The sequence below is a fragment of the Bidens hawaiensis genome, unplaced genomic scaffold (assembly GCF_021521415.1).
Source record: "Bidens hawaiensis isolate Kalapana, Puna unplaced genomic scaffold, B.hawaiensis_p1.1 tig00033737_1, whole genome shotgun sequence".
NCBI classification, from domain to species: domain Eukaryota; kingdom Viridiplantae; phylum Streptophyta; class Magnoliopsida; order Asterales; family Asteraceae; genus Bidens; species Bidens hawaiensis.
In genome coordinates, this window is record NW_027495798.1 from 185,602 (window position 1) to 203,630 (window position 18,029).

At 36.5% G+C, this 18,029-nt stretch overlaps 1 protein-coding gene across 1 annotated transcript; it reads left to right on the plus strand.

Annotated features, from left to right (window-relative positions):
• The first annotated feature begins 3,098 nt into the window (after nucleotides 1–3,098).
• LOC143585267 (delta(12) fatty acid desaturase DES8.11) lies at nucleotides 3,099–4,356 on the plus strand. Its single transcript, XM_077067085.1, has one exon. The coding sequence runs from the start codon at nucleotides 3,100–3,102 to the stop codon at nucleotides 4,231–4,233; it is 1,134 nt and encodes a 377-aa protein (XP_076923200.1). The 5' UTR covers nucleotide 3,099; the 3' UTR covers nucleotides 4,234–4,356.
• Nucleotides 4,357–18,029: the final 13,673 nt, after the last annotated feature.

Genomic DNA, 18,029 nt, shown 5'->3' on the forward strand with positions numbered 1-18,029 from the left:
TAATAATTAATATACTTGAAGTTTGATGATAAACTGGTTTCACAAATAAATGATATGTTATAATCCGGTTTAAAAGCTATCTAGGTTTGGTGATACCCATTACCCGTTTATTTTCTTTATTATAAAATTATTTCTTAATTATAAAGAATATCTTTTTTTAAACATAAAATAGGATATTAATTTTTAGTATATCCTTATTTTAAAGGATTTTCATATATAATATTTTATGAGATTAATTTTTAATATAATGCGATGTTATAGCCCATTTAAGAGCTATCTTGGTTTGGTGAGACCTTTACCCGTGAATTCGGATCAAATGCGTGAAAAAACCTTCATTTACAAATAAAGCAATCCGATAGCTTGAGAGAATGGTTGTTTTACATTTTTTGTTTTTTAATATTTATTTTTTGGATTTTAATTTTCTTTATTATAAAATTGTTCATTAATTATAAATAATATATATTTTTTAAATAAAATACGATATTAATTTTTAGTATATCCCTATTTTATAGGATTTTCATATCAAATATTTTATGAGGTTAATGTTTTACATAATGAGATGTTATAACCCATTTAAAAACTATCTGGGTTTGGTGACACCTTTACCCGTGAATTCGGGTCAAATGCGTGAGAAACCTTCAGTTACAAATAAAGTAATCTGATAGCTTGGGAGAACCGTTGCGTAACATTTTTCGTTTTTTAATATTTATTTTTTTATTTTAATTTTCTCTATTGTAAGAAAGTTAATAATATACTTAAGGTTTGATGATGAAAGGGTTTCATAAATAAATGATATGTTATAACCTGTTTAAAAGCTATCTGGATTTGGTGACCCACGACCCGCTTATGTTTTTTCCTCTAAAATTGTTTATTAATTATAAATAATATCTTTTTCTTTTTAAATTGGATATTAAATTTTAGTATATCTCTATTTTATAGGATTTTCATATCAAATAATTGGTAAGATTAATGAGATGTTATAACCCGTTTAAGAGCTATCTGGTTTCGGTAAGACCCAGCCTATACCCATGAATTTGGGTTAAATCAATGAGAGACCTCTACTTAAAAATCAAACAATCTGGTGGCTTCCGTAAAATAGGGGAGCGATCACATCGCGATACATAGGATTTTAGAGGTTCCGTTTATATATATGTATATATATATAGGTTAGATTATAATAGGAAGTATAGTTTTTGTAGGAAGGATAAGAAGTAATCTTGTCCATTGATTTTGAATATGAAGGGTTGAGATTTGTTTATGTGGAAATCAAGTATGAATATAAAGGAAAGGGCATAAAAGGAATAACACATTTGTTGCCAAATTCCCCCATCATTTTAAAACGTCTATAACTTTTTTTTACGAAATTTTTATTAAAAAACAAATTCACCATAATAACGAATGTCTTTTTATCTTTCATATGAGTACCATATTGTAATATAAAATTTAGGGTTTTTTTACAAATTGTGTTTTACAAAATTGTGTTATACAATGGTATTTTTCATTGTGTTTTTTTTTCATTGTGTTTTTTTCATTGTATTTTTTACATTGTGTCATACAATTGTGTTTTTTAATGTGTTTTTTTCATTGTGTTTTTTTTTTCATTGTGTTTTTTTCTATTGTGTTTTTTACATTGTGTTTTTCATAGTGTTTTTCATTGTGTTTTTCCGGACTTTTCCGGCAAGGTGGTGGCGGTGGGTGACGGTTGTGGTGACGGTGGGCGGTGGAGTGGTGGTGGTTGTAGAGAGTAAATATGTAATTAGGTTTTACGTAAGTGGGTTTTTGAAATTAATGTAAGTGGGTTTTTGAAATTAAATTAAGTGGGTTTTGATATAAAAGTGTTAGACAAAAATACCCTTCTTCCTAGCCTTTTTAAAAAAATCAAACCTTTTATTTGAACCTAACCCTATATATATATATGATAAAATTACAATAATAGTTTATCATACACGACTTATGAGAACACACTTGATTTCAAGAAACAGGTAATGATAAAATTGTAAATTCATTCAATTCAGTTTATGTCAAATAAACGACGCAATCATGCTAGTGTCTTAAATCAATTAACGTGAATTCATGAATCATTTACTTTTCTAAATTGTCAACAAAAAAAAACAATGGATTAGAGACCTGCAAATGAAATTTTAATATTTTAACAAGCACTATGAAATTAATATTTCAATTCATCCACTTTTTTTTTTATTTCAAATCTTGTGAATAAATTAATAAACACGCTATTAATTTATTTGCATTGAAGTTGAATTCGTGGGCAAATTGAACTATGCTCGTAATTCATATGCACAGTTTGTATATACACAATTTGAAGATCTTAAAAGAGGCTAATATATGGTTAGGGGTGTGAAAATTAACCGCTATAACCGTTAACTGAATCATAATCGACATAAGCGAGCCATAACCGATATAATCAAACGGATTTTAACCGATTACCAACCTAATCGCGGGTCGTTTAATGAATTTTTTAAAACCGCCAAATGGGGGTCAGTTTTGGTTAAAGATAATTTCAAACCCGTCATAACTGAACCAGCCCATTTACAAGACTGTCAACTTTATGAAGTATAATTAGAAGACACTGATGATAATTTGAAGAAAATTAAAGAATATAATAATAAACTAATAATGCTCTCATTTTTTTACTATATGACGTAATTGTAGTAGAAAGTTAATCCATTAATCATTTGTTTGAATATATATTATTATATTATGTATTATATATTTTGTTGAATTATGTCATGTCATGTTATTTTTAATTTTTTTATTTTTTGTTGTGGAAAGTTGGTCTATCCTGCTAAATTGTAGCAAAGTTGAATGATGGTTGTTGGCGATTATAGTAATCATAAATCCCATGGAAAACGAAGCAAAGTTTTGGGCACGTTTTGATTATAAATATGAAGTGTGACGAGCCTCAAAGGAATCACCAACAGAAGAGAACTCACTCATCACTTCTCTTTGAGGTCTCTCTTAACTTCTTCTTTAGCCTTTCAAGTTCTTGTATTTCAATCTCACCTTCCCACTCGATCTAACGTGTGTGTATATATATATATTTGCAGGTCGGTGATCAAGTATATTATATCCAACAACATCATGGGTGCAGGTGGCCGGATGTCGGATCCATCGGAGGGCAAAAACATCCTGGAACGCGTCCCCATTGAACCGCCGTTTTCACTAAGCGATCTAAAGAAAGCAATCCCTGCACACTGCTTCGAGCGATCGGTCATCCGTTCATCCTACTATGTTGTCCATGACCTCATTGTAGCCTATGTCTTCTATTATCTAGCCAACACATACATCCCTCTTATTCCCACTCCTCTTAACTACATAGCATGGCCAGTTTACTGGTTTTGCCAAGCCAGCATCCTCACCGGTCTGTGGGTCATTGGTCACGAATGCGGTCACCACGCCTTTAGCGACTACCAGTGGATCGACGACACTGTCGGGTTCTTCCTCCACTCCTTCCTTTTCACCCCGTATTTCTCATGGAAGTACAGCCATCGAAATCACCATGCCAACACAAACTCACTCGATAACGATGAAGTTTACATTCCTAAACGCAAATTCAAAGTTCTGATTTACTCAAAGGTTCTTAACAACCCACCGGGTCGAGTGTTCACTTTGGTTTTCAGGTTAACCCTCGGATTTCCTTTATACCTCTTGACAAATATTTCCGGCAAGAAATACGGCAGGTTCGCGAACCACTTCGATCCATTAAGCCCCATCTTCACCGATCGTGAGCGCATTCAGGTGGTTGTATCCGATATCGGTATGCTCGGTGTGCTTTACGTGGTCAAGCGTCTTGTAGAAGCAAAAGGAGCTGCTTGGGTGATATCCATGTACGGAATCCCCGTGCTAGGTGTACATATGTTTTTCGTTTTGATCACGTATTTGCACCACACCCATCTCTCCTTGCCCCATTATGATTCGACCGAATGGAACTGGATCAAAGGGGCTTTATCCACAATCGACAGGGACTTCGGGTTCTTGAACCGGGTTTTCCATGACGTTACACACACTCACGTCTTGCATCATTTGATCTCATACATTCCCCATTATCATGCAAAGGAGGCGCGAGATGCAATCAAGCCGGTGTTGGGTGAGTTTTATAAGATCGATCGGACCCCCATTTTCAAGGCGATGTGGAGAGAGGCTAAGGAGTGCATCTACATTGAGCCTGATGAGGATAGCGAACACAAAGGTGTGTTTTGGTACCATAAGTTTTAATCAGCGGACAAGAGACATATAATAAATTATCGTGAATTAATATTTTCTATATGTACGTGTAGCAATCAAGTGAATTTCTTCCGTGTAATCTCTCCGTGTATTCCTATAAGTTTTTTCATGTCATGCAAACAGTTACAGCTTACAAGTCACAAGCATATTTTCTATGTGGCAACCTTTATTAACTAGGAGAATGATGGTTGAACAAATTTAGTAACTTATATTAGAGAGCAACCCCAAGGCCCCTGCTCACATCTCTCTCATATGCTAGAAAGTATATTAAAATTAATTTATAAAATAGATCACAAATACGGTTTAAAGAAAAAAAAAGGAAATATACAAACAAGCTTTAGTCCGGATATCGTGTCCGTGTCCATGTAAAGCGGCTCACGATACTTCAACCTCTGTCAAGTCCCAGCTAATAATTTAATTGATTTGATTGCTATTAAAAAAAAAAAAACTAACTAATAACTTATAAAATAAAGAGAAAATTAATGTTTGTATCCATGTGGTTTTAGGGCGGAGATACAATGAGTCCCTGAAAAAATTTTGAACTGGTTGAGTCCCTGTGGTTTCAGAAACCAACAATTTGAGTCCATGTGGTTTCAGAAACAAACAATTTGAGGTTTCAGTAAAATGAAAGTTTACCCTGAAAATTAAGTAACATCAGGGACTCAAATGGTTCGTTTCTGAAACCACAAGAACTCAACCAGTTCAAAAAATTTTTTTGGGGACTCATTATGCCCCCGCCTTAAAACCACAGAAACGCAAACAGTAATTTTCTTTAAAATGAATAATCGAGAAATCTAAAAATACTAGATGGAAAATCGAACTAATATCGGGACGACAAATGAAGATACCCGAATGAGAAAACAACTATTTAGATTCTGAATCTAATTGAGAGTTGACTATTCTTGGGATCTAACGACTCGTATGACACCGGTAATCTAAGAATGGACACACACAGGAATACTAATGATGATAAGATTTCTCGGGTCAATCTCACTGATTTCCCCTATATACACCCACTAGTAGGGTGCTCAAAACCGGATATTCGAACTCCAGATCTCCGGTCCATTCGGATAATGGATTTCACTATCCGAATCCGAATCTGAAATATCAGATATCCGAAGTTTGGATATCCAATCGGACAGTGACTTGTTCAAATAGCATCTCAAGAATCAAGTTTTCTAATCCAATAAACTAAACATAAATTGTTCAAAATACAAGCAAACAAGCAAATAACACATTGTTCAATATAAACACAACCCATTGTTTCAAAGTAAATAATCTTCTTGAACAAACATTTTGAGATTTAAAAGCAATCTTCCAAATCATTATTCTATAGTTCTATGCCAAGTGACGACGGCTGGGCTGTAGTGTGGTGGCGGACCGGTGGTGGATGGAGGGCTCGTGTGACAAGTGACGAGATCTAGCCTAGAGTAGTGGTGAGGGGTGACCGAAGAGTGAGAATGGAGGTGACCGGTGGACGGAGGTGGTCAGATGCCACTAACTATAGGAAGCAAGTGTAGAGATGAGAGAGGTGTGAGTACTGTATGGCGTATGTGGTTAGAAAGAAGCTAGGGTTCAGTGTTGGATGACATCTAATATTAGTTTATATATTAACATTTAAAAAATATTAAATTTAATATTTCGGATAATTCCAATATCCGAAAAATGCAAAAAAAAATACTATCTGAATCTGAATCCAAATTTTCGGATATCCGAAATTTCGGATAAATCGAATACGGATTATCGGATAATTCGGATACGGATACTTTTAAACACCCCTACCCACTAGTTTAGAAAAAGTTCATTTTAAAACGGTTAAATGGGGTTTGCATAACGGTTTCAAAACCGTTTAAACGTCGCGTTGCATAATGTATTTAAAACGGTTTAGTAACCGATGTAAAATAGTATCTAAAAACAGCGCTTAAAAAACCCGTTTAAAATGGTACACAAAAACAACGCTTTAAAAACCTTTGTAAAATGGTATTAAAAAAGCAACGCTTTAACACCAAAAAACAACGCTTCTTTATAGTAAAAAAACATATTGAAAAGACCGTTGCAAATAATATTCAAAAACAGCGCTTCTTTGATTATATGATAAACAACTCTTCTATACATTTGGCTTTTTTAAATTAAATTATGTTTATAACCAACACATTGTAGTAACCAAAAGCCTAAAATCCAATTTATATATTTAAATCGTCTTACATTTACACAAAACTGGTCGAACATATAAATAAAATCTAAACAAATATACATTGATGCGTGTTTGTTGGTGTAGAAAAAGTGTTAAGTTTTTCAAAGGTTTTGTTCACACGGTGTCGAGTTTTAAATTTATAAAAATGTTATTATCTTAACTAAACAACACACAAATAGGCAAGTATACCTATCGTATATGTAGTAAATTATAGGTACGAACCAAGTATCGATTCACCGGCACACTTGTTTGATTTTTACTACTAAATCGTTGTATTTATTTCAACAGGAAGTGAATATCATATTGTTTTAGGTTTGACAAGTAAATTTTTAAAAGGAAATTAAATACATAAATTAAAAGACAATATTTTGGGATTTTTATATTTTTAGATAGAAGATCAAGGATAAAAGTGTATCATCTTGGTTCAAACTACTCTTAGCTTGGTTTAACAATTAGTTAGTAAACATGTGATGCGAGCTTGCAATGGTGATTAAATGTGGGATTAACACCTTATTTATAAGTTATGTTAATCTATGATAATTAAAGAAAGAGATATGCATAACTTCATGATCTCTACTAAAACATCATTTTATGTAACCAAGTGGTTTACAATAAATATTATTAAGATAACTCACTTTAAAGATGAGACAACCCCTTAAATTACTAAGTGAATTGCCCTTTATATTTTAGTAAAAATAACCTTTGTATCATACATAAAATAGCAATTAAGATTAGTTAAGTTGTAAAGGGTTAACCTTGCATTACCAAGTATTAATCCGCATAACTCTTGAACAATTATAGAACTCATGTAATAACCACTCAATATTTGTTTAAAGTAGGTTATGTTGCACACTCACTTAACAAGTGATTAATCGATTTTAGTGGATGAACATCAACAATCCGTTTCCACAAACAGTGCCAATAGTTCCCATTCTAAAATGATTAATTACTACTAATAATTCATTTGGTCCATGTTCATATTAGTATTTTGTAACATCCGCATTTTTGAGAATAATAAATAACATAAAGTTTTGTTATTAACTGTGTGTCGTTAATTTAATTGTGTGATAGTGTTTGGATTATGTTGCGTTTGGGCTTGGGAATGGTTAGGAAAAGGTTATGGGCCATAGGGCCCATGGACCCCCTATATAAACCCCAAATTTCCACCAAACACTCCATTTCATTTCCCTTATAGACACACACACACACTCAAGAACATACACTTTTTCTCTCTAGCACCCAAATCCAATCCCGAGCCAAGGGAAGGGTAAATATCGTGCCTAAACACCATCAAACAACAAGAACCACATTTAGATCCACGAGTTGGTCCAAATCCGAACTCGAACATGCAACCGAAATGTGAGATTTGGCTAAAAAGGTTAAGTTTTAAGGTCGGTTTCGACATGCAAACTGATAAAGTGATAGATCGGGCTGTAAGATGTAAAAAAATATAAACTTGATGGGCCGAGTGTTAACTGTTTCGTTATAGAAAAAAAAAGGTGATATTCGAACTTTGTAAAACACGGGTATACAAAGTTGGTGCAACCTAAAACCCATAAAAAGGGTAAAATCGGGTCCTAAGGAAGAGTCACAGAATAAAATGGCTTTAAAATGGTAAAAATGAAGAAAAGAAGATTCTATTCGCACAAAAAGGAATCGCATCGCATGCCATGCGAAGCGAATGGTTCCATGCGAAGCGAATGGATCCATGCGAAGTGAATGGTTGCATGCGAAGCGAATGGTTGCATGCGAAGCGAATGTTTTCAAGCGAAGCGAATTCTTTCATGCGAATTTTTTCAAGCGAATTGTTTCATGCAAATTCTTCAAGCGAATTCTTCCATGCGAATTCTTTAAAATTGTTTAAAATGTAACCCGATTCGTTTTTCTGATGCATTTTTTATAAAGGACTATTAATGAAGAACCAGCCAGGGGCTCTGCTACTTGGACCCTGCTAGGGGCGGCAGCCCCTAGACCCCGCTACTAGGGGCGCTGCCCCCGGAACCCCGTTAGTTGAGGGGCTCATTAACCTAGATGTAAGAAGTTGTAGAAACAGATAACTGATGCTCGCAACTTGTTAAACAGTTAGTCGTGCCCAGCTGAGAAGATGTGTAACCATAAACTCCGAAAGAAACTGACTCAAGATAAGTTCTAGCCCCATTTCTTTGAAATGTTTTCGGGGCTGTGTGCATACTTGTAAGACTAGTAATATATATACATATATGATTAATGTGGATCATCAATGCAAGAATGAAAGAAAGGTGTAAGAATTTGTAGGTGCCTAGTTTGTTAATTTAACATGATTGTAAGAGTCAAGAAATGATGTAATGTAAGAGTTAGGGTGGCAGGCCCTTCTAATACCTGGGCAAGAATAGTAAGAGCCTAATGTAAGAGCCAGGGTGGCAGGCCCTTCTAATACCTGGGCAAGAATAGAGTGGCCGACTATATGAAATCGGTGCAAGACGTAGGGTGGCAGACCCTTATAATATTTGTGCAAGAAGTAGGGTGGCAGACCCTTATAATATCTGTGCAAGAAGTAGGGTGGCAGACCCTTATAATATCTGTGCAAGAAGTAGGGTGGCAGAAACTTATAATATCTGTGCAAGAATGTAAGAATAGTTGTATGCTATGTAAGAATAATACCGGGTAATATTTGTAAGTAAATGAAAGAACGTGTAAGAATGATCCGGTAACTGTTAAACTAGAACTCACTCAGCGTAACTGACTTTTAGTATGCATGTAGGTGAGTAGAATGCGTGTAAGACCCCGATTCCCGGGAATCCTACAGTTGGTAATCACGTCCACAAATAAACAAAAATTTAAAACCAAACGATTCTTTTATTTAAAACCAGTTCAGAGTAAATAACAGCGGAAAAGTTTAAGTATTAAAAATCCCAAAACACGGGTACAGGTGTCCAAAATCAATTGTAAATAAAATATTCGTTTTATTTGAAATCCTTGACCAGAAATGCCTTCAACCTCCCGAGTAGCATCCAGCACGTCCAAGCGGTAGCATCCACTTCTTAACCTGAAATTCAATCTAATATACACACAAAGTCAGCTTGAGCTGAGTGAGTTCAAGTTTTCGTAAACAACATTCATTAAAAATTTAAATTCCATGAGTAGGGAATGTAGTGGAAAATCATGAGACAATAAAATCATAAATAGCTTTTCTTAACCAAATCATAAGTGAATAAAACATTAAACATCTTTTCACGCAGCACGGGCCTCCTCACCCCGGGTCTTCCCTGAGTAATATATTTGACCCAGCCGCGGTTTAACAAAACCGTTAAAATCATGCAACACGAGCCTCCTCACCCCGGGTCATCCCCAAGTAATATATTTGACTCGGTCACAGTTTAATAAAACAAAATCACGCAACACGAGCCTCATCACCCCGGGTCATCCCCAAGTATATATATTTGACTCGGTCACAGTTTAATAAAACAAAATCACGCAACACGAGCCTCCTCACCCCGGGTCATCCCCAAGTAATATATTTGACTCGGTCGCGGTTTAACATCCAAACACGTGATACGGGCCTCCTCACCCCGAGTCTTCCCCAAGTAATATATTTGACCCGACCACGGTTTATAGAACGGTGGGCCTCCTCACCCCGGGTCTTCCCCAAGTAATATATCTGACCCAGCCGCATCATAAACATGAAACACGGGCCTCCTCACCTCGGGTCCTCCCCGAGTAATATATTTGACCCGATCACAGTTTACCATCACATACACGTTCATATACACATTCACTTACACACATATAAACATCAAATTCAAACATTCAACCAAACCATATCATCACATTCAATCCATAAATAATGGATAATCTAGAAATTAATACTAGGCTTAATAGTATCCTCGAGCCTAGACCATAAATAATATATATAACCTTATGGAATATAAGACTATAAACGAGTCTAAAATATCCTACGGCATAAAAATAATTCAAACATAGCTTCCAAAATGCTCAATCAAGAATAAGACCATGTAATACCATCCAATAGTTTAAGCGATTATAATCGGGTAAAATTTGTAATAGGGTGTGTATGCTAGCCCAAAATGTAAAAAGATTAAAAAGGGCATCATGAACTCACCTGAAATCAATTGAACACTTGCAACGAGCTAGGAAATCCCTAAGTGCACAATCACAAGCAAGGGCCTGCAAATTATACACAACACGTTACTAAACTAGACCGTAAGAACACTTTGGCCTAATGGGCCGTTCAAGCCCAACACTTTGGCCCAAGGCCCAACAACTTGGCCCAAGGCCCAACAACTTGGCCCAAGGCCCAAGGGTAATCAAATCGGGTCGAATGCGCGTGTAATAAACCTTAAAACCATTTGTTAAACGAATCAGCCCCAAATGGACCAAATTCCATTTTAAATCTTTTCTTTCATCAAGATTATGTCACCCGAGTTGATAGGGTTGACGGTTCCTTTTTACAACTCTTACTTTAACATTTAAGCGAAAATTCGCGCACCGCCGACTCGATTGACGAAGCACTAACCACAACAGCCCCGAGCATCAAAAAAATAATTTTTTCACAGCCCTTAAACCCCTCTAGGGCTGTACAAACTAATTCGGTCGGTCACCCGATCAATTAACGCATCAAACTCAACAATTTGCAAATCTACACCCGATAAACCCTAGTTTTCGAACTAAAATCGATTGACCGACCTAAACACCTCCATTGGCCATGGAATTTTAGTATGATGTAAGTGACATACCTAGTAAGATTTTATTGCAAAAACCCTAATCAAAATAGCCCCTGAATTCCTCAATTGGACAGCCACCATACAAGTCTACAACAAGTCGTTTAACGATCAATACACGATGTATAAGGATGGTTTAAGGTGTAAAAGACTAGAGGGGACATGGGACTAACCTGGAATTGGAGTTTTACGGCCTAATCACAGCTGCAAAAAAGAAAAATCGGGGGTGCTTGGCTCTTGTTTTCAGCCGATCGCAGGTTGGGGCGGGGGGGCTAGGGTTAGGATTTTGATTATAATATAAAATATTACACTCTAGTCCCTTGAGTTGGAAAGATGTAGCAAGTTGGATGAAAAGTTAAGTGAGAAACGTTTACGAGGGTGGCCAGGAGCTCTCGGAAGAAAGCCGGGTCAAGCCCGAAGGTGTACGTAACACTACAAGGCTAAATCTTTTATAGGAAATTTACGGACGTTACAATGCGGCAGGTTGCTTGAGGGGAGGTACGTGGCAAAGAAATAAAGTGAAGACTGGCATCGAAAGAAAGAAGATTCACGTGTTTTTTGAGTTTATCATTAAGACTTATGTTCTTTTGTTTTAAACTAATACTTGTGGGTTTTTAAGAATGGATGACTTTTATATTTCCGCGAAAAGTTTTAATTAACTATGATTTTAGAACTTTGTTTATTAGTAAATCCAATGCTAAAGTAGGGCTCTCGGGACCGGGGCCTTACATATTATGTTATTTTATCAAGCCCTTGCAAGAAGGGAAATTACTCGGCTTATCATCAAGCACGGAACTTGGTGTTTCTTTTAAAGATTTATAATTTGTCAAAAAAAATCCCTCACAAGAGTGGCAATTCCTCGGCTTATCGTCAAGCTTGGAACTTGGTATCTATTTTAATGTTCGCCAAGGCCTCACATGACTAGCAATTTCTTGGCTTATCGTCAAGCTTGGCACTTGGGTATCTTTTAAGAGTGTTATAACATTCCTCATCAAGTGATAATTGCAACATAGCCTTTACTTATTAAAAACCGATCACATGTTTAACTAATATCATCAAACTACAATTAAGATTCATCATAATCCAAGATGATACTATGAAAGTTTAGCTAATAATAAATATAATGCTAACCATCAAAGTAATAGATACAAAACATGATTAAGTGAAACAATCTAACCAATTTGGATGACTAATCTTAGACGCTAATGACTTTTTCAACCATAAGTGGTTGTTTATTCTAATCTAACCAGAGTTTTGTAGGAACTTAAACCTAGGGTTCGGTTTTTGTACCCGATTTGAATATGAAGTGGGTATAACACAGCCCTTGAATGAGATTGAAGTGTCTAAAAATCGACATGCCTTAGTGATTGAATGAAAGGAATTAGTGGAATAAGGTGGGAAACGTCTGGAAATAACCTAGGGCTTGAGAGATATGTGTTAAAAGTGAAAAAGATGGGCGAATTCAAGATAAAAACTGGTATTGAGAGCCTGACACGGCCGTGGTCAGCAGTCACCCAGACACAGCTGTGCTGACCCGGTGGAACCCACTTTTTAGTTTTTTAATTTTTTTTCAAACCTGGGACTTGTTTAATGACTATTATGGACCGAAAGAGTAAGGTATGTCAATTTAAACACAAGAAAATGAAACTTCATTGATTATAGGGATAAACAAGTACACGATCGTTAAAATGAAAAGAAGGAAGGTTCAAATAATGACAAACTAGAATCCTAAACCTAACTGGAACTACTTGAATAATTGCGATCCTCCTCCAAAGAAGGTTTACATGTATGCTGGCCCTGTCATGAAGTTGGTTTGGGTTGCCCTCTCGGCTTGGTTCGGGTTGAATCGAGCAAGCTTGGCCGTAAGCTAATCAAGGTTGTCCTCTAGCATAGCCATCCTTCGGTCTACATGATATTGCTCAAAATGTAATGTTTCCACCTTATCATGTAGCTCTTGGTTCCTTTGTTCCGCCACCATGTTGATACTTACTAACTTGTCTATTCTCTCGCATAGGCACATGAGTTCCCTAACTATATCTACAGGCACCTCTACTTGTCTTCCATAACTTGGTCTCCATCCTCTCTTGTCCATGGCAGATTCTTGAAAGAGAATATGTGAAAAGGGGTATGTCAAAAGAATGGGAAGTGATAGCCATTTATATACATGTAGGAGGGAAAAACATGGCCATGGTGACGTAAACACGGTTGTGTTAGGTAAGTGTCATATTAGTGCACAGATTTGGTGTCCGCAACTGTTTGAATATAATAGCAATAGTTTAGTCTTTACATTTAATGTAAAATGGCTCATTCGCTAAGCATGTTTAGCGAATGAGCCTCATTCGTTAAAGACTAGGCATATTTGTTAATATAAGAGCTCATTCGTTACTACAGTGTAATGAATGGTGGCTGAGGCAACATGGCATGTTATGTGCAGAAGAGGATGCTCATCAACAAACAACACATGAAGACACCCTATGAGTTACTCTATGGACACAAGCCGACTATTGCTCATTTTCACGCTTTCGGGTGTCCTTGCACCCCTTTTCATTTGGAGGCTACACCGAAGTTTGATTCAATGTCCGATGATGGGTATTTCGTTAGATACGTTGGATGTACTACTTATAGAATTTATAAAAAGGCCTAGAGGAAAATGAGACCTATGCAGAGTTGGTCTAGATTGGTTATTTGACTATCATGAACTGTTTAAATCATTAATGTTTTTACAGATGTTGTTGTAGATACTGCAGGTACATTTCACAGTGTGGATGATTAAGATGAGGTTGTGTCTACAACAGCGATTCATAAGCCAATAGTGCTGAATATTGATCCAGCTAGATCGTATGATGAAGTACCTGATTCTTCAATGCCCACTCAGGAGCCGGTCCTGAGACAGAATCTTCTCTAAACACTGCTGAAGAGTCTATGCAACCTACAGTTGATGTTGAAGCAACAAATGTAAGCGAACCTATTCGTTAAACATTTGGAAGTTATATTTTCCCGAATCCTATTTCCAATGAGTTAGTTGCAAGTACTTCTCACATACACAATTCTTCGTCCGGGGAGTATATTTCCACAAATGGGATACATGATAATTTTTCAAATATTCCAATCACAACACCAGTGGCATATTATCAGATTCCTACCAACATTCAACATGATCATCCAATTGGGAACGTTGTTGGTCCACTTGAGGCAGGAGTTTCCGCACACGGTCAAACAGGAGAAATCAATGATTGTCTTTACTCTTGCTTCATATCCTAGATTGAACCAAAGAGTGATGTTATGGCCTTACAAGAAACTAGTTGGGTAGAATCTATCCAGAAAGGTTACAAGTATGGAAGTTGGTAGAGCTTCCTGAGGGCAAGAAATCATTAGATACGAGATGGGTCTTCCAGAACAAACAGGATGACAGTGGGGTTACTGTGAGAAACAAGGCTAGATTGGTGGTTCATGAGTTTCATCAAGTAGATGGTCTTGATTACACAGAGGTTTGTGCTCTGGTGGCTCGGCTTGAAGCAATTTGCATTTTCTTAGCTTATGCCTCCTACATGGGTTTCACTGTTTACCAGATGGATGTCAAGACATCATTTCTCTATAGAGAAGTCAAGGAAGAAATTTATGTGGATCAGCCACCTGGTTTTACTGATCTAAAATATCCAAATCATGTTTACAAGTTGGATAAGGCTCTTTCTGGCTTACATCAGGCTCATCGAGCTTGGTATGCCACCTTGACTGATCATTTGCTGGAACATGAGTACATGCATGGAACCATTGACCAAATTCTTTTCATCAAAAGAATCGACAGTGATATTATTTTGGTTCAAATCTACATGGACGATATCATCTTTGGATGCACCAATCAACAGTTGTGTGTTTGAATTTGAATCGGTTACGAAGAAGCGATTTGAGATGAGTTCTCTTGGAGAAATGATGACTTTCTTGGGTCTTCAGGTTAGACAAAGCTCAGATGGAATTTTGCTCCATTAAGGAAAAGTGTTAAAGATATGTTGGTCAAGTTTGAGATGCAAGATTATAAAGCAGCCGCAACTCCAATGGCCTAAAGACCTTTACTCACATCAGATTCGGATGGGCCATCTGTAGATCAGACCCAATATATATCAATGATCGGGTAAGTGATTGATGGTTGGGTAAAAGTTAGTTAGTTTTATATATTAATTGGTTATATTTAGATTAATAAATGGATGAACATTGGCACTTCAAGCATTGCTATGTGTTTTCAGGACATTGGAAGTTATGGAGCTTAAACGAGCTAATTCAGAGCCATCCAGATGAAGATTAAGCAAGTCTCGAGAAGATGGAAGGATGGGGAAACATGTATTGAGGGTTAAGAAGGATTCGGGAGAGGATTGGATGAGAAACCTGAAGCCGAAGTGAAAACTGAACAAGATGGGTTACCAAGAAAGTGTCTTTTAGTAAAACGGGCATATCTTGGCATAGAAAATGAGTTATAGAATCCATAATATATGAATTTCATGTTTCTCAATGAGACGAATCTGAATTTTTAGTCAGTTGCATCTTTGTGTATCGGGAAGATGCAGGAGTGGCAACTTCGCGATACGCAAAGATGCTTAAAGTCGGCTAAAGTTAGGTTTTTCACTATATAAACGATATTTCGACCCTTTTCGGAATATATCGACTTCCAGAGGCCGAAGAGGTGTTTCAGGGCGACTTTCATCCATCCCGAAGCTTCCGGTTCCATTATTGATCGTATGTTCATCAAGATAAGTGTTTTAACGATTATGTCGATGTCCGGCTAATCGTGTGTGTTCGTTCTAGGCTAAGGTTTTTTGTGAAATACCGTTAAAAACATATTCTTATTCTTAATGAATAGGGCTTGATTGATTTTATATGAATTTGTCTTGCTTAATTAGTTATTTGGTTGATTAAGGCTTGTGTTTGCGATTATTGATTTGTGTAACGTTTTTTTGGTTGTTCATCAACATTTAGGGTTTAAGCTCTTGTGTCATTGAACTAGAATCATCAATCCTTATCATTGAGATAGTTGTCCTAGACATAGAATTGGTAATTGTGGAATCCGGGTTCATTTGTGTCAACAATTCGGTGGAGTTATCGTTTGTCATCATAAATCAAACCATAGGAATAGCAATTATTGTAAAACCAAAGACGAGAGAACTTGTGATTAACGTATGGAACGCATAACCCGAACCTAGAATGAATACTTTTAAATTAATATTTTTTATAAATCTTTTTAAGTAATCATTTAGTTTTAATTAATCATTTTCTATAAACCGCTTTACATCGTTTGTCCGCCTTAGTTTAATAATTAATTTAGTAATATTAAATAAGCACTTTCCTTGAGTCTCTGTGGAGACGACCTTACTTACCCATACTTATTATAGGTATTTAAGTCTTAAAATTGATTTTTTGAGTAGACCGCGACAGCCTACGTCAAAATGGCGCCGTTGCCGGGGACTCAATGCGCTTATTGCTAGTTTAGTTTAGTTTAAATTAGCTTAATTTAGTTTAAATTTTAGTTTATTTTCTTTTCTTCGTTTGATTTTACGCGAGGTATTTGTGTGTCTCATGTGTTTAGGTAATTCAAGATGACGTGGAGTTGGGTTTATGACCCAGATGAAGGATATAAGGTTGTGGAGGATGATTATTCAGACTATCCACATTCATATGATGAACCATCTTCATCAAACCCTCAAAGCTACTAAGAGTCAAGTGAATATGATAGTGATGGACCTGATGCGCCAACTTTTATAAGTTACCAATAGGAGGAAGGCTACTATTATGATGAGTACCCCAACCTATATACGAAGAAATCCCTCAATATCACAATCATGGTGGTACTTATCAAAGGAATTATCAGCAAGATCAAGAAGATTCCTCCGGTAACAATGAAGAGTCTATGAAAGGCGTTATGGATTTTCTAAAGGAGATGAAGAGAGATCAAGAAGCTCAGAATAAGGCTATAAATGAAAGGTTAGATATTCAAGAAACGTCTAATGCGGCCCAAGATGAACTGAAGAATCAACTATTAGAAGAGGTGGCCCAAATTAAACGAGAACAAGAGAAGTTGGCTAGTGGTGTCGGGGTGTATAATGAAGTGATGGTTGAGGTTCAGTGACTTTTAGAGCACGAAGTGGAGGAAGAGGTTGTGGAGATTAATACCACACCAACTCCGTTAATTACTAATGAGCTAATGAATGTTGTGGTTGTGGTTGAACAAGATGACATTGAGGGACAAAGTTCAGACCCTTTAGGGCATGAAGTTGAAAATTTAGACCCAGTTGAAGGCATATCAACCTTTGAAGAGCCTATGATTAGAGTAGCCCAGGTGAATCCCAGTTGTTCTCTTATAACAATCACACCAATAAACAAAGCTGGGGGGAATGGTTCAAGTTCAAGAAAAAGGAAAGTGAGTTTGGAAGACACTGAACAAAACATGGTGAAATGGGCCTATATCGTTTTTATTGAAATGTCAACCACAAGGAAGAAAGGAGGCACACAGCACCTCAACTACCGAGCATACTCTGGGAACTCAGTGGGGAAATGTTCAGCTCTCTTTTGATCAAAGTTGGGTTGTTCAAACAAAACCAAAAGTGGGTGTGCTCGACTTGTTAACCACCAGGCGTATATGAGAAATTCTAAGGGTAAAATGCATTCACTTCCGCGTGTATTGATTCATCAAACATACTTAACGGGAAAGAAGAAGAGGAACCGAGGCGCATCAACTACCGAGCTTTTAGAGGAAACTCGGTAGGAAAGTGTCCACTTAGACCATCGTAAACGCAAAATCAGGTAACGGTCCGGCTGAAGATCTTAACAAAAACTTAGCGCTAACCGGGAGGCAACCCGGCCTTGTATTCAGGTACATGTATATTTTT